The sequence below is a fragment of the Manis pentadactyla genome, unplaced genomic scaffold (genome assembly GCF_030020395.1).
Source record: "Manis pentadactyla isolate mManPen7 unplaced genomic scaffold, mManPen7.hap1 scaffold_419, whole genome shotgun sequence".
NCBI classification, from domain to species: Eukaryota; Metazoa; Chordata; class Mammalia; order Pholidota; family Manidae; genus Manis; species Manis pentadactyla.
In genome coordinates this window covers 22,112-43,630 of record NW_026644802.1, presented here as the reverse complement: position 1 = coordinate 43,630, position 21,519 = coordinate 22,112, and the positions used below count along the sequence as shown (strand labels likewise).

General features: G+C 41.0%; 2 protein-coding genes across 2 annotated transcripts in view; both read left to right on the top strand.

Moving 5' to 3' along the window:
* LOC130682394 (nuclear envelope pore membrane protein POM 121-like) overlaps positions 1-4,872 on the top strand; it is a gene marked incomplete at its 5' end in the record, with an annotated part of 57,211 nt that extends 52,339 nt beyond the window's left edge. The window contains 3 exons of the mRNA XM_057496758.1: positions 1,126-1,268; positions 2,683-3,009; positions 4,769-4,872. Coding sequence (XP_057352741.1) covers positions 1,126-1,268; positions 2,683-3,009; positions 4,769-4,872 — 574 coding nt within the window. The remainder of the gene's footprint in view (positions 1-1,125; positions 1,269-2,682; positions 3,010-4,768) is intronic.
* LOC130678878 (nuclear envelope pore membrane protein POM 121C-like) lies at positions 604-14,481 on the top strand. The gene is made up of 6 exons (XM_057496757.1): positions 604-925; positions 2,683-3,009; positions 4,769-5,096; positions 6,852-7,178; positions 11,792-12,118; positions 13,874-14,481. Exons 4-6 carry the CDS (start codon positions 6,875-6,877, stop codon positions 14,089-14,091), a joined length of 849 nt encoding a protein of 282 aa, XP_057352740.1. The 5' UTR covers positions 604-925; positions 2,683-3,009; positions 4,769-5,096; positions 6,852-6,874; the 3' UTR covers positions 14,092-14,481.
* The last annotated feature ends 7,038 nt before the right edge of the window (positions 14,482-21,519 follow it).

The following is a 21,519-nucleotide window of genomic DNA, read 5'->3' as shown; positions in this document are numbered from 1 at the left end:
CAACAGTGTAGGAGGGTTCCCCTCTCTCCACAACCTTGCCAACATTTGTTGTGGTTTGTCTTTTCGATGGTGGCGATCCTTACTGGTGTGAGGTGATATCTCACTGTGGTTTTAATTTTCATTTCTCTGATGACAAGTGGTGTGGTGCATCTTTTCATGTGTCTGTTGGCCACCTGAATTTCTTCTTTGGAGAACTCCCTGTTCAGCTCCCCTGCCCACATTTTTATTGGAATATTTGCACTTTGTTTGTTGAGTTGTGTTAGCTCTTGATATATTTTGGATGTCAACCCTTTATTGGATCTGTCATTTATGAATATATTCTCCCATGCTGTAGGATGCCCTTTTCTTCTGTTGATGGTGCCCTTACCTGTACAGAAGCTCTTTAGCTTGACATAGTCCCATTTGTTCATTTTTCCATTCTTTCCCTGGAGAGATATGTTCACGAAGAAGTCGCTCTTGTTTATGTCCAAGATATTTTCGCCTGTCTTTCTCTAAGAGGTTTATGGTTTCTTGGCTTACATTCGGGGGTTCGATCAGTTTTGAATATACTTTCGTTTATGGGGTTAGACAATGATCCAGGTTTGCTCCTTTTTTGCAGCCATCACCTCCGGCTTTGGAGCTGTGACCCAGCACACCAGCTGTGGGACCAGTACATCCGGGTTTGGCAGCACCATCTCAGCGCCCTTCACATCTATGGTGTCAGCAGGCCCCACTGGCAGTGGGAGCTTTGGGACAAGCGTGCCTGCCCCCCACAGCAGCCCTACCACCGGGGCACTTGGCTTTGGGTCAGGGCGGAGTGGGAGAACTGGTCCCAAGAACCCCTTTTGGGGAGCCTTAAAACCGAGCTCCCTGGGTGCAGCTGGCCAGAGCACACCAACTGCTTTCCATGTGGCCAGCACGCCTCAGAACACTCCTGGGTTTGCAGGTGAGATTTGCAATGGGCTCGGTCTGCAGTGCCAGGTGCCTTCTTTAGTGCTGACACAGTCTCCGCTTTCGGAGCCGTATGCTGTGCTGAAGATTTAGATGTTATCACAAAAGTTATCTGTGAATAGTGTCAGGTAGCAGTGTAACTCATAACCGGAGGAGCTATTTAGGTATTCAGCGGTAGCCTTTCTGCGACAATAGGAAACTGAGGCCATGGCCGCAATTTCAGAGTCTGTACGAGGGACCTCAGCTGGGGTTGAAGACTTTGCAGGCACAGGAACATAGGCGCGAAGAAGAGACCAAGTTGTATTTTCATGAGCAGAGAAGAGCCAGTGTGGCTAGAGGTTTTAAATAAGGAGATGGGATAATATGACATTAAGAAACAGGCAGAAAGGGAGATCATTCACGGATTTTTAAAATGGCTGTTTTTGTTTTTTGGTATCAATCTACAATTACCGTAAGAACATTATGTTTATTTGGCCCCGCCCTTCTCCATGTACCCTGCCCAGTCCCCATTAGAGTCACTGCCCATCGGCATAGTAACATGCTGTAGAATCATTGCTTATCTTCTGTGTGTAGCCTAGCCCTCCCCGTGCGCCCGCACATTATACATGCTAATCATAATGACCCCTTTTTTTTTCCCTGCCCTTACCCTCCCTTCCCACCCATCCTCCTCAGTCTCTTTCTCTTTGGTAACTGTTAGACCATTCTCGGGTTCTGTGATTCTGCTGCTGTTTTGTTCCTTCAGTTTTTCCTTTGCTCTTATACTCCCGAGATGAGTGAAATCACTTGGTACTTGTCTTTCTCCGCCTCGTTTATTTCCCTGAGCATAATCCCCCCTAGCTCCAACCATGTTGTTTCAAATGGTAAGATTCATTTTCTTCTTATGGCTGAATTATATTCCATTGTGTATATGTACCAAATCTGTTTTATCCATTTGTCTACTGATGGACACTTAGTTTGTTTCCATTTCTTGGCTGTTTTGAATAGTGATGCGATAACTATAGGGGTGCATCTGTCTTTTTTCAAACTGGGCAACTGTATTCTTAGGGTAAATTCCTTGGTGTGGAATTCCTTGGTCAAATCGTATTTCTATTTTGACCTTTTTGAGGAACCTCCATATTGCTTTTCACAATGGTTGAACGAATTTACATTCCCACCAACAGGGTAGGAGGGTTCCCCTTTCTCCACAACCTCGCCAATATTTGTTGTTGTTTGTGTTTTGTATGGCGGCGATGCTTCCTGGTGTGAGCTGATATCTCATTGTGGTCTTAATTGGCATTTCTCTGTTGACAGGCGATATTACACATGATTTCATGTGTCTACTGGCCATCTGAATTTCTTCTTTGGAAAACTGTTTAACTCCCATGCCCATTTTTTCATTGGATTATTTTCTTTTTGTTGTGCTCTGTTAGCTCATTATATATTTTCTATGTCGAACCTTAATCAGATCTGTCATTTATGAATATATTCTTCCATTCTGTAGGATGTCCTTTTATTCTTTTGATGGTGTTCTTTACTTTACAGAAGCTTTTAAACTTGAAATAGTCCCATTTGTTCCTTTTTCCTTTTTTTTTTCCCTTGCCTGGTGAGGTACGTTCATGAAGAAGTTGCTCATGTTTATGTCCAAGAGATTTTTGCCTGTCTTTGTCTAAGAGTTTTCTGGTTTCATGGATTACATTCAGGTCTTTGATCCATTTCAAATTTACTTTTGTGTATGGGGTTAGACAATGATCCATGTTTCCTTCTTTTTTGCAGCCATCACCTCGGCCTTTGCAGCTATGACTCTGACCACCAGCAGTGGGAGCAGTAGGTCAGTGGTCGGCAGTACTTCTTTATCACCCATCACGTCCAGGGTGTCAGCAGGTCCCGCTGGCAGTGGGGGTTTTGTGATCAGCATGGCTGCCCCCGACAGCAACTCCACCACTGGGTCATTCGGATTTGGGTCAGGATGGAGTCGGAGAACTGGTCTCAAGAACCCTTTCTGGGGCGCCTTGAATCAGAACTCCCTGGGTGCAGCTGGCCAGAGCACACCCACTCCCATCCACGTGGCCAGCACACCTCAGGACACGTCTGGGATTGCAGGTGAGATTTGGAATGGGCTCAGTCTGCTGTGCCAATCGCTGTTTTAAGTGCTGACACAGTCTCTGCTTTTGGAGCTGTACTGTGTGTTGAAGATTTAGATGTTATCACAGAAGTTATCCATAAACAGCACCAGGTAGCAGTGTAACTCAAGACTGAAGGAGCTATTTAGGTAGACAGCGGCAGCCTTTTAGAGACAGTAGAATGCTGAGTCCATGGCCACTGTTCCAGAGTTGGGAGCAGGGACAGTGGCTGGGGTGAGAACCTTGTAGGCACAGGAGCAAAGGCCCAAAGGCAGAGATGAGCTTATGTTTCCATGAGCAGGCAAGAGCCAGGTGTGGCTACAGGTTTAAAAAGGAAAGTGAGATAAAATGACATTAAGAGACAGGCAGAAAGGAAGATCATTCACAGCCTTTAAAAAACACTTTTTTAATTGTTATCAATCTACAATTACCTTAAGAACATTATGTTTATTTGGCTTCCCCCTTCACCAAGTAACCCACACAAACTCCATCAGAGTCACTGTCCATCAGCGTAGTAACATGCTGTAGAATCACTACTTATCTTCTGTGTGTAGCCTAGCCCTCCCCGTGCCCCCATGTTATACATGCTAAGCATAATGCCCCCTTTCTTTTTCTCTGCCCTTATCCCTCTGTTCCCATCCATCCTCCTCAGTTCCTTTCCTTTTGTAACTGTTAGTCCATTCTTGGATTCTGTGATTCTGCTGCTGTTTTGTTCCTTCAGTTTTTCCTTTGTTCTTATACTCCTCAGATGAGTGAAATCATTTGGTACTTGTATTTCTCCACCTGGCTTATTTCACTGAGCACAATACCCTGTAGTTCCATCCATGTTGTTGCAAATGGTAGGTCTTGTTTTCTTATTATGGCTGAATAATATTCCAGTGTGCATATGTATCACATCTTTTTTATCCATTCATCTACTGATGGACACTTAGGTTGTTTCCATTTCTTGGCTGTTGTAAATAGTGCTGTGATAAACATAGGGGTGCATCTGTCTTTTTCAAAATATAGGGGTGCTGTATTCTTAGAGTAAATTCCTAGGAGTGGAATTCCTTGTTCAAATGGTATTTCTATTTTGAGCTTTTTGAGGAACCTCCATTATGCTTTTCACAATGGTTGAACGAATTTACATTCCCACCAACAGTGTAGTAAGGTTCCCCTTTCACCACAACCTCTCCAACATTTGTTGTTGTTTGTCTTTTGGATGGCGGTGATCCTTCCTGTTGTGAGGTGATATCTCATTGTGGTTTTAATTTTCATTTCTCTGATGACAAGTGATGTGGCGCATCTCTTCATTTGTCTATTGGCCATCGAATTTTCTTCTTTGGAGAACTGTCTGTTCAGCTCCCCTCCCCACGTTTTAATTGCATTATTTGCTTTTTGTTTGTTGAGCTGTGTTAGCTCTTTATATATTTTGGATGTCAACTCTTTATCAGATCTGTCATTTATGAATATATTCTCCCATACTGTAGGATGTCCTTTTCTTATGTTGTTGGTGTTCTTTACTGTTCAGAAGCTTTTAAGCTTGATATAGTACCATTTGTTCATTTTTGCTTTTGTTTCCCTTGCCTGGGGAGATAGGTTCATGAAGATGTCACTCATGTTTATGTCCAAGAGATTTTTGCCTGTTTTTGTCTAAGAGTTTTATGGTTTCATGACTTACATTCAGGTGTCTGATCCATTTCAAATTTACTTTTTTGTATGGGGTTAGACAATGATCCATGTTTCCTCTTTTTTTGCAGCCATCACCTCGGCCTTTGCAGCTATGACCCTGACCACCAGCAGCGGGACCAGTACAACAGGGTTTGGCAGCACCATCTCAGTGCCCTCCAGGTCCAGGGTGTGAGAAGGTCCCGCTGGCAGTGGGGGCTTTAGGATGAGCATGGCGGCCCCGCGACAGCAGCTCCACCACTGGGACATTCAGCTTTGGGTTAGGACGGAGTGGGAGAACTGGTCTCAAGAACCCTTTCTGGGGAGCCTTGAATCCGAACTCCCTGGGTGCAGCTGGCCAGAGCACACCCTCTCCCTTCCACGTGGCCAGCCCACCTCAGAACACGTCTGGGTTTGCAGGTGAGATTCGGAATGGGCTTGGGCTGCAGTGCCAGGCACTGTCTTAAGTGCTGATACAGTCTCTGCTTTCGGAGCCGTATGCTGTGGTGAAGATTTAGATGTTACCACAGAAGTTATCTGTGAACAGTGTCAGGCAGCAGTGTAACTCATAAACTGGAGGAGCTATTTAGGTAGACAGTGGCAGCCTTTCTGAGACAATAGCAAACTGAGGCCATGGCCGCGTTTCTGGAGTTGGGACAACGGACAGCGGCTCGGGGTGAGTACGTTACTGGCACAGGAGCAAAAGCCCGAAGGCAGAGATGAGCTTATGTTTTCATGAGTAGAGAAGAGCCAGGTGTGGCGAGAGGTTATAAAGGGAAGTGGAATAAAATGACATTAAAAGACAGGCAGAAAGGAAGATCATTCATGTCCTTTTAAAATGTTTTTTTTTTTTTTTGGTATCTATGTACAATTACCTTAAGAACATTATGTTTATTTGGCTCCCCTCTTCACCAACTACCCCGCACAAACCCCGTTAGAGTCACTGTCCATCAGCATAGTAACATGCTGTAGAATCACTGCTTGTCTTCTCTGTGTAGCTTAGCCCTCCCCATGCCCCCCCGCATTATACATGCTAATCATAATGCCCCCTTTCGTTTTCCCTGCCCTTATCCCTCCCTTCCCACTCATCCTCCTCAGTCCCTTTCCCTTTGGTAACTGTTAGTCCATTCTTGTTTTCTGTGTTTTTGCTGCTGTTTTGTTCCTTCAGTTTTTCCTTTGCTCTTATACTCCCGAGATGAGTGAAATCATTTGGTACTTGTCTTTCTCCGCCTCGTTTATTTCACTGATCATAAGTCCCTTGAGCTCCATCCATGTTGTTGCAAATGGTAGGATTTGTTTTCTTATAGCTGAATTATATTCCATTGTGTATATGTACCAAATCTGTTTTATCCATTTGTCTACTGATGGACACTTAGTTTGTTTCCATTTCTTGGCTGTTTTGAATAGTGATGCAATAAATATAGGGGTGCATCTGTCTTTTTTCAAACTGGGCAACTGTATTCTTAGGGTAAATTCCTTGGTGTGGAATTCCTGGGTCAAATCGTATTTCTATTTTGACCTTTTTGAGGAACCTCCATATTGCTTTTCACAATGGTTGAACGAATTTACATTCCCACCAACAGGGTAGGAGGGTTCCCCTTTCTCCACAACCTCGCCAATATTTGTTGTTGTTTGTGTTTTGTATGGCGGCGATGCTTCCTGGTGTGAGCTGATATCTCATTGTGGTCTTAATTGGCATTTCTCTGTTGACAGGCGATATTACACATGATTTCATGTGTCTACTGGCCATCTGAATTTCTTCTTTGGAAAACTGTTTAACTCCCATGCCCATTTTTTCATTGGATTATTTTCTTTTTGTTGTGCTCTGTTAGCTCATTATATATTTTCTATGTCGAACCTTAATCAGATCTGTCATTTATGAATATATTCTTCCATTCTGTAGGATGTCCTTTTATTCTTTTGATGGTGTTCTTTACTTTACAGAAGCTTTTAAACTTGAAATAGTCCCATTTGTTCCTTTTTCCTTTTTTTTTTCCCTTGCCTGGTGAGGTACGTTCATGAAGAAGTTGCTCATGTTTATGTCCAAGAGATTTTTGCCTGTCTTTGTCTAAGAGTTTTCTGGTTTCATGGATTACATTCAGGTCTTTGATCCATTTCAAATTTACTTTTGTGTATGGGGTTAGACAATGATCCATGTTTCCTTCTTTTTTGCAGCCATCACCTCGGCCTTTGCAGCTATGACTCTGACCACCAGCAGTGGGAGCAGTAGGTCAGTGGTCGGCAGTACTTCTTTATCACCCATCACGTCCAGGGTGTCAGCAGGTCCCGCTGGCAGTGGGGGTTTTGTGATCAGCATGGCTGCCCCCGACAGCAACTCCACCACTGGGTCATTCGGATTTGGGTCAGGATGGAGTCGGAGAACTGGTCTCAAGAACCCTTTCTGGGGCGCCTTGAATCAGAACTCCCTGGGTGCAGCTGGCCAGAGCACACCCACTCCCATCCACGTGGCCAGCACACCTCAGGACACGTCTGGGATTGCAGGTGAGATTTGGAATGGGCTCAGTCTGCTGTGCCAATCGCTGTTTTAAGTGCTGACACAGTCTCTGCTTTTGGAGCTGTACTGTGTGTTGAAGATTTAGATGTTATCACAGAAGTTATCCATAAACAGCACCAGGTAGCAGTGTAACTCAAGACTGAAGGAGCTATTTAGGTAGACAGCGGCAGCCTTTTAGAGACAGTAGAATGCTGAGTCCATGGCCACTGTTCCAGAGTTGGGAGCAGGGACAGTGGCTGGGGTGAGAACCTTGTAGGCACAGGAGCAAAGGCCCAAAGGCAGAGATGAGCTTATGTTTCCATGAGCAGGCAAGAGCCAGGTGTGGCTACAGGTTTAAAAAGGAAAGTGAGATAAAATGACATTAAGAGACAGGCAGAAAGGAAGATCATTCACAGCCTTTAAAAAACACTTTTTTAATTGTTATCAATCTACAATTACCTTAAGAACATTATGTTTATTTGGCTTCCCCCTTCACCAAGTAACCCACACAAACTCCATCAGAGTCACTGTCCATCAGCGTAGTAACATGCTGTAGAATCACTACTTATCTTCTGTGTGTAGCCTAGCCCTCCCCGTGCCCCCATGTTATACATGCTAAGCATAATGCCCCCTTTCTTTTTCTCTGCCCTTATCCCTCTGTTCCCATCCATCCTCCTCAGTTCCTTTCCTTTTGTAACTGTTAGTCCATTCTTGGATTCTGTGATTCTGCTGCTGTTTTGTTCCTTCAGTTTTTCCTTTGTTCTTATACTCCTCAGATGAGTGAAATCATTTGGTACTTGTATTTCTCCACCTGGCTTATTTCACTGAGCACAATACCCTGTAGTTCCATCCATGTTGTTGCAAATGGTAGGTCTTGTTTTCTTATTATGGCTGAATAATATTCCAGTGTGCATATGTATCACATCTTTTTTATCCATTCATCTACTGATGGACACTTAGGTTGTTTCCATTTCTTGGCTGTTGTAAATAGTGCTGTGATAAACATAGGGGTGCATCTGTCTTTTTCAAAATATAGGGGTGCTGTATTCTTAGAGTAAATTCCTAGGAGTGGAATTCCTTGTTCAAATGGTATTTCTATTTTGAGCTTTTTGAGGAACCTCCATTATGCTTTTCACAATGGTTGAACGAATTTACATTCCCACCAACAGTGTAGTAAGGTTCCCCTTTCACCACAACCTCTCCAACATTTGTTGTTGTTTGTCTTTTGGATGGCGGTGATCCTTCCTGTTGTGAGGTGATATCTCATTGTGGTTTTAATTTTCATTTCTCTGATGACAAGTGATGTGGCGCATCTCTTCATTTGTCTATTGGCCATCGAATTTTCTTCTTTGGAGAACTGTCTGTTCAGCTCCCCTCCCCACGTTTTAATTGCATTATTTGCTTTTTGTTTGTTGAGCTGTGTTAGCTCTTTATATATTTTGGATGTCAACTCTTTATCAGATCTGTCATTTATGAATATATTCTCCCATACTGTAGGATGTCCTTTTCTTATGTTGTTGGTGTTCTTTACTGTTCAGAAGCTTTTAAGCTTGATATAGTACCATTTGTTCATTTTTGCTTTTGTTTCCCTTGCCTGGGGAGATAGGTTCATGAAGATGTCACTCATGTTTATGTCCAAGAGATTTTTGCCTGTTTTTGTCTAAGAGTTTTATGGTTTCATGACTTACATTCAGGTGTCTGATCCATTTCAAATTTACTTTTTTGTATGGGGTTAGACAATGATCCATGTTTCCTCTTTTTTTGCAGCCATCACCTCGGCCTTTGCAGCTATGACCCTGACCACCAGCAGCGGGACCAGTACAACAGGGTTTGGCAGCACCATCTCAGTGCCCTCCAGGTCCAGGGTGTGAGAAGGTCCCGCTGGCAGTGGGGGCTTTAGGATGAGCATGGCGGCCCCGCGACAGCAGCTCCACCACTGGGACATTCAGCTTTGGGTTAGGACGGAGTGGGAGAACTGGTCTCAAGAACCCTTTCTGGGGAGCCTTGAATCCGAACTCCCTGGGTGCAGCTGGCCAGAGCACACCCTCTCCCTTCCACGTGGCCAGCCCACCTCAGAACACGTCTGGGTTTGCAGGTGAGATTCGGAATGGGCTTGGGCTGCAGTGCCAGGCACTGTCTTAAGTGCTGATACAGTCTCTGCTTTCGGAGCCGTATGCTGTGGTGAAGATTTAGATGTTACCACAGAAGTTATCTGTGAACAGTGTCAGGCAGCAGTGTAACTCATAAACTGGAGGAGCTATTTAGGTAGACAGTGGCAGCCTTTCTGAGACAATAGCAAACTGAGGCCATGGCCGCGTTTCTGGAGTTGGGACAACGGACAGCGGCTCGGGGTGAGTACGTTACTGGCACAGGAGCAAAAGCCCGAAGGCAGAGATGAGCTTATGTTTTCATGAGTAGAGAAGAGCCAGGTGTGGCGAGAGGTTATAAAGGGAAGTGGAATAAAATGACATTAAAAGACAGGCAGAAAGGAAGATCATTCATGTCCTTTTAAAATGTTTTTTTTTTTTTTTGGTATCTATGTACAATTACCTTAAGAACATTATGTTTATTTGGCTCCCCTCTTCACCAACTACCCCGCACAAACCCCGTTAGAGTCACTGTCCATCAGCATAGTAACATGCTGTAGAATCACTGCTTGTCTTCTCTGTGTAGCTTAGCCCTCCCCATGCCCCCCCGCATTATACATGCTAATCATAATGCCCCCTTTCGTTTTCCCTGCCCTTATCCCTCCCTTCCCACTCATCCTCCTCAGTCCCTTTCCCTTTGGTAACTGTTAGTCCATTCTTGTTTTCTGTGTTTTTGCTGCTGTTTTGTTCCTTCAGTTTTTCCTTTGCTCTTATACTCCCGAGATGAGTGAAATCATTTGGTACTTGTCTTTCTCCGCCTCGTTTATTTCACTGATCATAAGTCCCTTGAGCTCCATCCATGTTGTTGCAAATGGTAGGATTTGTTTTCTTATAGCTGAATTATATTCCATTGTGTATATGTACCAAATCTGTTTTATCCATTTGTCTACTGATGGACACTTAGTTTGTTTCCATTTCTTGGCTGTTTTGAATAGTGATGCAATAAATATAGGGGTGCATCTGTCTTTTTTCAAACTGGGCAACTGTATTCTTAGGGTAAATTCCTTGGTGTGGAATTCCTGGGTCAAATCGTATTTCTATTTTGACCTTTTTGAGGAACCTCCATATTGCTTTTCACAATGGTTGAACGAATTTACATTCCCACCAACAGTGTAGGAGGGTTCCCTTTCTCCACAACCTCGCCAACATTTGTTGTTGTTTGTGTTTTGTATGGCGGTGATCCTTCCTGGTGTGAGCTCATATCTCACTGTGGTCTTAATTGGCATTTCTCTGATGACAAGCGATATGATGCATGATTTCATGTGTCTACTGGCCATCTGAACTTCTTCTTTGGAGAACTGTCTGTTTAGCTCCCATGCCCGTTTTTTTTTTTTTTTTGTAGATATGTATTTTTTATTGACGGGTAGTTGACACAGTATTACATTAGTTTCAGGTGTACAACACAGTGATTCAACATTTATATACATGATAATTCTAGCTGGCAACTATCACCATACAAAGTTGTTACAATATTTTGTCTATATTCCTTATGCTATACATTACATCCCAGTTACTTATTTATTTTACAATTGGAAGTGAGTACATTTTTTTTTTTGAGTGGGCATCTCTCATATTTATTGATCAAATGGTTGTTAACAACAATAAAATTCTGTATAGGGGAGTCAATGTTCAATGCACAATCATTAATCCAACCCAAGCCTAATTTTCATCAGTCTCCAATCTTCTGAAGCATAACAAACAAGTTCTTACATGAAGAACAAATTCTTACATAGTGAATAAGTTACATGGTGAACAGTACAAGGGCAGTCATCACAGGAACTTTCGGTTTTGCTCATGCATTATGAACTATAAACAATCAGTTCAAATATGAATATTCGTTTGATTTTTATACTTGATTTATATGTGGATACCACATTTCTCTCTTTATTATATTTATTTTTAATAAAATGCTGAAGTGGTAGGTAGATGCAAGGTAAAGGTAGAAAACATAGTTTAGTGTTGTAAGAGAGCAAATGTAGATGATCAGGTGTGCCTGTAGACTATGTGTTAATCCAATCTAGACAAGAGCAATAAAACATCCACATATGCAGAAGATTTCTCTCAGAACAGGGGGGGTCCCGTGCCCATTTTTTAATTGGAATATTTGCTTTTTGTTTGTTGAGCTGTGTTAGCTCATTGTATATTTTGGATGTCAACCCTTAATCAGATCTGTCTTTTATGAATATATTCTCCCATACTGTAGGATGTCTTTTTGTTCTGTTGATGGTGTTCTTTACTTTACAGAAGCTTTTAAGCTTGATATAGTCCCATTTGTTCATTTTTGCTTTTGTTTCCCTTGCAATGGGGAGATACGTTCATGAAGAAGTCACTCATGTTTATGTCCAAGAGATTTTTGCCTGTCTTTGTCTAAGAGTTTTCTGGTTTCATGGCTTACATTCAGGTGTTTGATCCATTTCGAATTTACTTTTGTGTATTGGGTTAGACAATGATCCATGTCTCCTCCTTTTTTGCAGCCATCACCTCGGCCTTTGCTGCTATGACCCTGACCACCAGCAGCGGGACCAGTAGCTCAGTGTTTGGCAGTACTACCTTATCGCCCGTCATGTCCAGGGTGTCAGCAGGTCCCGCTGGCAGTGGGGGTTTTGTGGTCGGCATGGTTCCGCCCCACAGGAGCTCCACCACTGGATCATTCGTATTTGGGTCAGAACGGAGTGGTAGAACTGGTCTCAAGAACCCTTTCTGGGGAGCCTTAAAACCGAGCTCCCTGGGTGCAGCTGGCCAGAGCACACCCACTCCCTTCCACGTGGCCAGCACACCTCAGAACACGTCTGGGTTTGCAGGTGAGATTCGGAATGGGCTTGGCCTGCAGTGCCAGGCACTGTCTTAAGTGCTGACACAGTCTCTGCTTTCGAAGCTGTACTCTGTGGTGAAGATTTAGATGTTATCACAGAAGTTATTCATAAACAGCATCAGGTAGCAGTGTAACTCATGACTGGAGGAGCTATTTAATTAGTCAGTGGCAGCCTTTCTGAGACAATAGCAAACTGAGGTCATGGCTGCAGTTCCAGAGTTGGGAGCAGGGACATTGGCTGTGGCTAACTCCGTTGTAGGCACAGGAGCAAAGGCCCGAAGGCAGAGACAATGTTATATTTTCATGAGCAGAGAAGAGCCATGTGTGGCTAGAGGTTTAAACAGGAAAGTGGGATAAAATGACATTAAGAGACAGGCAGAAGTAAGATCATTCATGGCCTTTAAAAAAATTTTTTTTTTGGTATCTATCTACAATTACCTAAAAAACAGTATGTTTACTTGGCTCCCCTTCACCAAGTATCCCGCACAAACCCCATTAACATCACTGTCCATGAGCGTAGTAAGATGCTGTAGAATCACTGCTTGTCTTCTCTGTGTAGCTGAGCCCTCCCCGTGCCCCCCCACATTATGTGTGCTAATCGTAGTGCCCCGTTTCTTTTTCCCTGCCCTCATCCCTCCCTTCCCATCCATCCTCCTTAGTCCCTTTCCTGTTGGTAACTGTTAGTCCATTCTTGGGTTCTGTGATTCTGCTCCTGTTTTATTCCTTCATTTTTTCCTTTGTTCTTATACTCCCGAGATAAGTGAAATCATTTGGTACTTGTCTTTCTCTGCCTGGCTGATTTCACTGAGCATAATACCGTCTAGCTCCATCCATATTGTTGCAAATGGTAGGACTTGTTTTCTTTTTATGGCTGAATTATATTCCATTGTGCATATGTATCACATCTTTTTTATCTATTCATCTACTGATGGACACTTAGGTTGTTTCCATTTCTTGGCTGTTGTAAATAGTGCTGTGGTAAACATAGGGATGCATCTGTCTTTTTCAAACTGGGTTGCTGCATTCTTAGAGTAAATTCCTAGGAGTGGTATTCCTGGGTCTTATGGTGTTTCTATTTTCAGCTTTTTGAAAAACCTCCATATTGCTTTCCACAATGGTTGAATGAATTTACATTCCCACCAACAGTGTAGGAGCGTTTTCCTTTCTCCACAACCTCACCAACATTTGTTGTTGTTTGTCTTTTGGATGGTGGCGAACCTTACTGGTGTGAGCTGATATCTCATTGTGGTTTTAATTTACATTTCTCTGATGACAAACAATGTGGCCCATCTTTTCATGTGTCTATCAGCCATCCGAATTTCTTCTTTGGAGAACTGTCTGTTCAGCTCCTCTCCCCATGTTTTAATTGCATTATTTGCTTTTTGTTTGTTGAGCTGTGTTAGCTCTTTATATATTTTGGATGTCAACCCTTTATCAGATCTGTCATTTATGAATAAATTCTCCTGTACTGTAGGATGTCTTTTTCTTCTGTTGATGGTGTTCTTTACTGTACAGAAGCTTTTAAGGTTGATATAGTACCATTTGTTCATTTTTGCTTTTGTTTCCCTTCCCTGGGGAGGTACGTTCATGAAGAAGTCACTCATGTTTATGTCCAAGAGGTTTTTGCCTGTTTTTGTCTAAGAGTTTTATGGTTTCATGACTTACATTCAGGTGTCTGATCCATTTCAAATTTACTTTTTTGTATGGGGTTAGACAATGATCCATGTTTCCTCCTTTTTTGCAGCCATCACCTCAGACTTTGGAGCTGTGACACAGACCACCAGCAGTGGGACCAGTAATTCAGTGTTTGGCAGCACTACCTCATCGCCCTTCACGTCTGTTGTGTCAGTGGGCCCTTCTCACAGTGGGGGCTTTGGGATGAGCGTGGCTGCCCCCCACAGCAGCTCCACCACTGGGGCGTTCGGCTTTGGGGAGGACAGAGTGGGAGCACTGGTGGCATGACCCCTTTCTGGAGTGGCTTGATTAAGAACTCTCTGGGTGCAGCTGGCCAGAGCACACCCTTTGCCTTCCACGTGGCCAGCATGCCTCAGAACACGTCTGTGTTTGCACATCAGATTTGGAATGGGCTCGCTGCCGGAGTCCAGCTCCAGCTGACGTGTGGGTCACGAAGGAAAGGACAGCGTCAGCGAGTGAGATCAATGAGGAGACAAAACACCCAATTAAAGTTGTAACATCTCCTGACATCAAGCAGCAGGGTCTTTATTTTTGTATCTTTTTACGGTTTACATAATGTTGAACATTTTTTAAAATTATGAATAATACAATCCTTTTTCTGTCAGTTTACGTAATTTCAGCTTATTACCCTTAATTAAATATCATTATTTCTTCTAATAGTAGCCATTTAACATTTAATTTTTAACTTTCCCCTAGTTAATTCATGTAAGCTACATGCTAGGTGCTAAACAGAAAATGGCGTAAGACAGCATGTGGGTTAAGCATGTAGGCTATGATTTTTACTTTAAGCATGTAAGATTATATAGACTTTTAGATATGTGTCTAAGGTATGTGTCTAAGGCTATATAAAGTTTAAGCAGGTTATATAAAATGCAAGCTATATGTCTTTTGGTTATTAAGTGTAGCTATATTATTAATTAAATCCTATCCTACACATGTGGGTTGAAACTTACATCTAAAATCTAGGGATGGTACTCCTATCACCCATTCCTTAACATTCATATGAATACAATAAAAACACCTTATTCTTTTATAATATTCATTCCACAATTTCAGATGTTTACACCTTTCCTCCTGCATCTACAGGCACCAGGGCCTTGCAGTCCTCTTTATCCTTTATATAATAACTCTAAATCTGCACTTACTACCTTACTATTAATATAGTAATATTTTATAAATTTATCATAAACTTTTATATATGGGATATTTGTCAATATAAATTTTATTTTGCTCATAAATTCTTTCTATGAGGGGGTTATCAGAGGTGTCTTCTAATATTATAAGCAACATAAGTGGGGCCCTGGGCAGTGGGGACTATTAATCTTTATTACTTTGCTGTTTCATATAAGTTTCTTGGGAGAATGGGTTTTTCCATGGCCTAGGTTCCTGTAACTCCTTCTCTGCCAATATTCTAAAGAAATCCCAGTTAGTCATGTTTGAATTGTTACAAAGGGGAGGACAAACTGCATCTAGTTTTAAGAGAGGCCTGGGCTGTTCTGCCTCACTTATTTGTGGCAGTATGCCTGGAACAGTTGGTCCCATAACACTGCTTTCATTTCCGGAATTGCTGCTTTGGTCAATATTTTGGGTTATGTTATTTACTAAAGATGAATAAATGTTAAGTACATAAGATTTCCCATATATGAGCCCAATCACCAACATCATAACTGCAAAAATAAGTGCAGGAATTAGCAGGGGCCAGCTATGAGGTTTCCTGTTTCCAGGATTCCTCCTCGTGCCTGGACCTTGTCAAACAGCATGAGCAGCATGGCCTGCACCATCTACCCCTTTTTTTATTTTTTGCAGCTAATTGAAGCATCTTCAATTTCAAATGGGTTATTCATATTCTTTTGCTCAGCAGTTGGATGAAGACTGGGAAAAGGAGTAGAAGGGAGAGTATAATTAATGCTGACATTCTGAAATTTATAAAAAAGGGAAACCAAGCAGTATGGATAGTATACGGTCACAGGGTAGCCAGGAAAGAATTAGCAACTTTAGGAGCTGTGGCTGAGGATACATGAGTTTCACTAATAGCTCTTATCTTTTTGTGTAAATCGGCCATATTTAAAGAAGTATTAGAATTATCACAAATGCCTAATTAATGATTTTTCACACTGTCCCAAGAAGTTTTGGTGGAATTATACAAGTAGGGAGTCATGCAGATTTATTATACTGACTGTAACATTTGGTGATCAAGCGGGTTTTTAAATTTTGGACTTGATTTTCTACATACAGCAGGGTTTTTTCTAAAACATTAATTCATGCCTCAATTTTTAAATTAATCTGCTCTTGTAAATATAAAGCTACTGAAACATTTTTGCTTAAAGTGTCTACGTGGTTGGGTATGTGGATTTCTTGTACTAAAGCAGTAGTGGATAATGCAAATGAGCTGATGAGTGTAATTAATGCAGTGATTCCTAATAATTAAGGCAGCTACAAACTGCTTTGGATGGCTTAAGGCATGATTAATAAACTGAAGAACTTGTATTTCTGGATCATTATACTAGGGCTCTTTTAAAACTACAGGAAGAATAACATAAGAAGGCTGATGTACAAGCATAAAAACAGTAGGACCGTAAATAGGGTCTCTTTAAGGGCATTAACTTTAGACTTTAATTTTTGGTCAATAATCTTTTGAGTGGCTAAAGCCAATGATACATTTTTAGACAACTAATCAGTAAGCGGCAGTATGGGTCTCTTGTACTAGGGCTGCAGCTGAAAAAGAAAGGGAAGTTGCTAAGGTAATGAGTGCAGCAATACCAAGAATGAAAGTTGCCACAAAACGCTTTCCCAAAGTAAGAGAGTGCTGGTACCACGAAGTGCTTGAAGCCCATAATCATTAAACTACATAGAATTTAAAGCAACAGAAATTATCAAATATGGGGGATGGTGCACAATAAAAATGACTTTTGCATTAGTTTTTACAAAAATACAAGTAGAAAGAGTACAGTTATTACAATTTATAATGAATTTATCTATAATTTTGCTAATATTTATAGATATATAATTTTGAAATAGCAAAAAGGCATATAAAGTTAACAAACAGGCTTGAAATTGATAAACAGCTTTTTTTTGTGGGTCTATGCAGTGTTACTGGTCTGACAGAAGCTACAACTCGCCATAATTCAGACTGTAGGAAAGATTTTTCATTTAGTGATATAGTTAATGTGGGTGGGACCGATGCATAGCAATAAACAGAGTTTTACGAGTAATAGGCAAACCCTGAAGGCTATCTACAGCTTCAGCTTTCTCCGTCAGCTTCTTTATTTGGTCTCAGGTCAGAGGGTCACTTCCTTGAGTTGATCTTGCTAATCGCTGCTGGTGCGGGGGAAAACTTGGTCGCAACTGGCGAGCTTTTCAGGAATCTTGCAGAGCGAGGTTCTATAAATGCTGTGCTAGAAGTTCTTCAAGGTTTTTCTTGGGCGGGGACTTTCACTTCGTCTCAGGAAGTTGTGTGGGGGAGGAGGTGGTGGTTGAGACTTGTCTGATGAGTTTGTCTGGTACCCACACGGGTGTATCTGGGTCCTGTTTAAAAATACAAGCATATCCTTTCCCACAGGTTATTAAAATATCAGGCTCTTTCTATTGCCCTGTAAGCAGGTGTTTTTATTTTGCTAAAGGTTTGGAATTAATTGAAGACAAAAAGCCACAAAATCATTTTCTTTAGTTTACTTAATCTTATGTAACCAATACCTGTTCTGCTAAAATCTATTTCTTTACTAATTTAGGAATAATTAGTGACTATAAATGACAGCAAACTTATAAATGACGATGTTTAAAGATTTGATAAGAGCTTACTATAGGACAGTTGACATAAGAAAATTTGGATACTTTTGTAACATAAAACATTTAGTTATAAGGTTTAGCATTATCTTCTTTGACAGTGTTTTCCAGGTAAATATATATTAGATAAATAAGCCAAATGGGCATAATAATTGACACAGAAGAGTTCATTAAATTAGCCAAGGTCATTCAGCTACTATGTGGAGAGCCAAGATTCAAACCCAAGTAGTATGACTCCAGAGTCTTTGCATTAACACTTGACTTTGAAAATGCAATCAGAGGACGTCAAAGACAAAATCACGCCACAGCAGATAAAAAAAAAATTCACAATGAAACTTGAATAGATCTTTGAATGCTTAGAATACTAAGTGAACTAGGAGCAAGAGTTAGGATACCAAGTGCAGGAGGAATAGCAAGACGATTAGAAGCAAGAAAGCCCAGGGTGAGCAGTCCTGGTATTCTTCTGTTAACAATTATAATAACATTTTTGAGCACTAACTGTATACCAAGAACTTTGCTAAGTGCTTTATATGACTTATTTCATCCATACAATAACATACATAGAGGTAGATACTCTTACTTTTCCAAGTAAGGGTAATCAAAGTTCAGAATGTCAAAGTAACTTGTTTAGGGTCAGAACTGAGACACAAACTCTCAACCATCATATCATATTCCAAGAAAATGAACCCACTGGATGATTTATTAGCATTAAACAGGGTTTATAGCCCTCAGAAAAAGATAATCACAATCATATCATCTTCACCTATTTTCATCTAGCTTGGAAAGCAAGCTGATACAATAAGAATTTAGGAACAGGACATACATAGCCCTGGATTGTCTCCACAGGGAGATAATTCCAAGGAAAAATGTCAGCTTGGAGACATTTCATACTCAGAAGGCATTACCTGGCCTGAAAAAAGTAGGCTCAACCACTCAAGTCACTTTACAAAAATGCAGCAGTGTGTTACTTAACTTTGGATCAGACTTGGTTTTCCCATCTTTATAGTCAATCTTAAGTAAGCAATGTTGTTCCAGAGAAGGAAGCCTTTCAAAAGGGACCATATATTCTCCGCAACACAACTCAAATATTTCTAGAGCATATAGACAGGAGAAATAGTAAAAGTTATTTTGACAAAATGCTCAGAGAAAATATTCTAAAACCACCTCATTCAAAGCACTCTTATTCTCTGTTCCTTCAGCTCTTATTTACTCTGCAATTTCACTTAGCATTTATGAAAAAATTAATATGTAATTTCTCATGAAGTATTTTGAGTATGCAGATTTGATCTCAATAGACTCTAAGCTCTTTAAAGATAGAGCCTATGAATTCTAACCAAGAGAGCACAAATAGAACCATTCCTTCAAGACTGTATTTACAACTAATCAGTTATGAACCACTTCCATAAAATTGCCCATGTCCTAGAAATGACTTATTGGCAAGGACAGGGAGAAAAGGGAACCCTCCTACACTGTTGGTGGGAATGTAAATTGGTGCAAACTGTGAAAAGCAATATGGAGGTGCCTCAAAAAAACTAAAAATAGAATACCATACAATCCAGTAATTTCACTTCTAGGAATTTACCCAAAGAAAACAAAAACTCCTGATTCAAAAAGATATATGCTACACAATGGAATATTACGCAGCCATAAGAAAAAAACAGATCCTACCATTCGCAACAACATGGATGGAGCTAGAGGGTATTATGCTCAGAGAAATAAGCCAAGCGGAGAAAGACAAGTACCAAATGATTTCACTCATATGTGGAGTATAAGAACAAAGGAAAACTGAAGGAACAAAACAGCAGCAGAATCACAAAACCCAAAAATGGACTAATAGTTGCCAAAGGGAAAGGGACTGGGGACGATGGGTGGGAAGGGAGGGATAAGGGCGGGGAAAAAGAAAGAGGGCATTATGATTAGCATGTATAATGTGGTGGGGGACACGGGGAGGGCTGCGCAACACAGAGAAGACAAGTAGTGATTTTACAGCATCTTACTACACAGATGGACAGTGACTGTGAAGAGGTATGTGGGGGGGACTTGGTGAAGGGGGGAACCTAGTAAACATAATGTTCTTTCTGTAAATGTAGATTAATGATACCAAAAAAAACCCAGATATATGCATCCCTATGTTTATTGCCACATTATTTACAATAGCCAAGATATGGAAGCAACATAAGTGTCTGTCAATAGATGAATGGATAAAGAAGTGGTACATATACACAATGGAATATTATTCAGCCATCAAAAGGAAATCCTGCCACTTGCAACGATCTGAATGGACCAAGAGGGTACTTTGCTAAATGAAATAAGCCAGGTGGAGAAAGACAACTACCATATGATTTCACTAATTTGTGGAATATGAAAATAAAACAAAATGAACAGAATGGCAGTAGACGCAGACACTGAGAAGTGACTGGTGGTTACCATGGGGGAGGGAATGGGGTGAGAAAGCGATGGGGATAAAAGGGCACAAAAATTGTCAGTCATAATATCAGCTGATCACAAGAATGGTAGTACAGCATGAAAACTTTGGTTACTGATTCTGTAACATCTTCCTATGTTGACAGATAGTAACCTCACTAGCAGTGGTGAGGATTTAATAATGTGGCTAACTGCTGAACCACTGTGTTGTACACTTAAAACCGATAAAAGATTATATATCAACTATGACTTCAATTCAAATGAAAGTCCACCAAGAAAAATTGCCCATATCTTTAGTCAGCTACAAAATTAGACCCTCACTAGGTAGATGTAACTGAAAAAGGAATATTTTTGAGTTATTTGGGATTTAGACCACATGAAAGAAGTAGAATTTTAGTTGGGCTATAAAATTCCTCATTTGACTGACTGCCTTGTGCCAAGTATGAAAACAGACAAAAACCCTTAATTTTGAAAGTTGTGCAATGGTCGTGTACGTTCCACAACTACATTGTGCAATTGTCACAAACATCTGTTTTTTAAGAAAAGAAAATGAAAACAGAAAACCACTTTGTAGTTCATTTTTGTAAATAGATATTCACTTGACCCATAAGAACATAACAAAAATTGGGGATAATATACTACAAAAGGATATACCTCTTTTTAGACAGGGCAGGTGAACAGAGGGAGAGAAAAATTAAGAAAAGTTGCTATAGAAAGAGATCATTAAGATTTTCTTCTCTTTTCCCTTGAGTTTTGGTTACATGACAGTTTGCATGCTTAGAGATCATTGCTGTTTCCTCCAAGAATTAAACAACAGATTTGTTTTCTTTCCCAAATGAATTGAAATTCAACTTTATAGATAATGACCTAAAGAATTAAGAGCTTTATATATGTCGTTTGTGAGATTGCATTTTGAACTTGTATAATGGTGTTTTCTTTGTATTGTTTCTCATTACTCCAAGTGTGTATGAATTGGACCCACAACTGAATTAGGAATTCTTGGAATCACTATTTCTTCCAAAGAAGAGAGTTGCACACAAAATAAGCAATTATTTTGCACACAAAAATAGGAATTCTGCAATTGCTTGTTAAGAAAAGGAGGAATTAACTCACTTATCAGCACAAGAAACATTTGGCAGCTTCTTTATATGATTTAGCCTTTTCTCCTAGGTATACTTCCAGCCATTTCTTCTTGAGGGTCTTTCCATCCTACCTAGGGCTCACCTCAAAAAGAGGTCTAGGGGCCTTCACGCTCATTAACTTGACAAACAAACCTGGGAGTTCAAGCTTCTCCCTGAGCCTGGGACTTCCTGCCGTAGGGTTAGGAGAGGTGGGGGTAGTTTGGGACGCCATTCTCTGCTTTCAGCAACATCTACCTTTTCCTCTGACTCTTCTTCCAACCCAGGAAACTTTAGCCTCTGCAGTGAGAAACTTTACCTGATCCATCTCAAGGTCTTCTAAGTCTCTTGCTTATTGTTATGTCCTTTT

Bases quoted from the DNA above. Each gene is read 5' to 3' on its own strand.
- LOC130678878 (XM_057496757.1), top strand. From the start codon at position 6,875: ATGACTCTGACCACCAGCAGTGGGAGCAGTAGGTCAGTGGTCGGCAGT. The intron at 7,179-11,791 runs GTGAGATTTGGA...CCTTTTTTGCAG, and splicing joins GGACACGTCTGGGATTGCAG to CCATCACCTCGGCCTTTGCT. The intron at 12,119-13,873 runs GTGAGATTCGGA...CCTTTTTTGCAG, and splicing joins GAACACGTCTGGGTTTGCAG to CCATCACCTCAGACTTTGGA.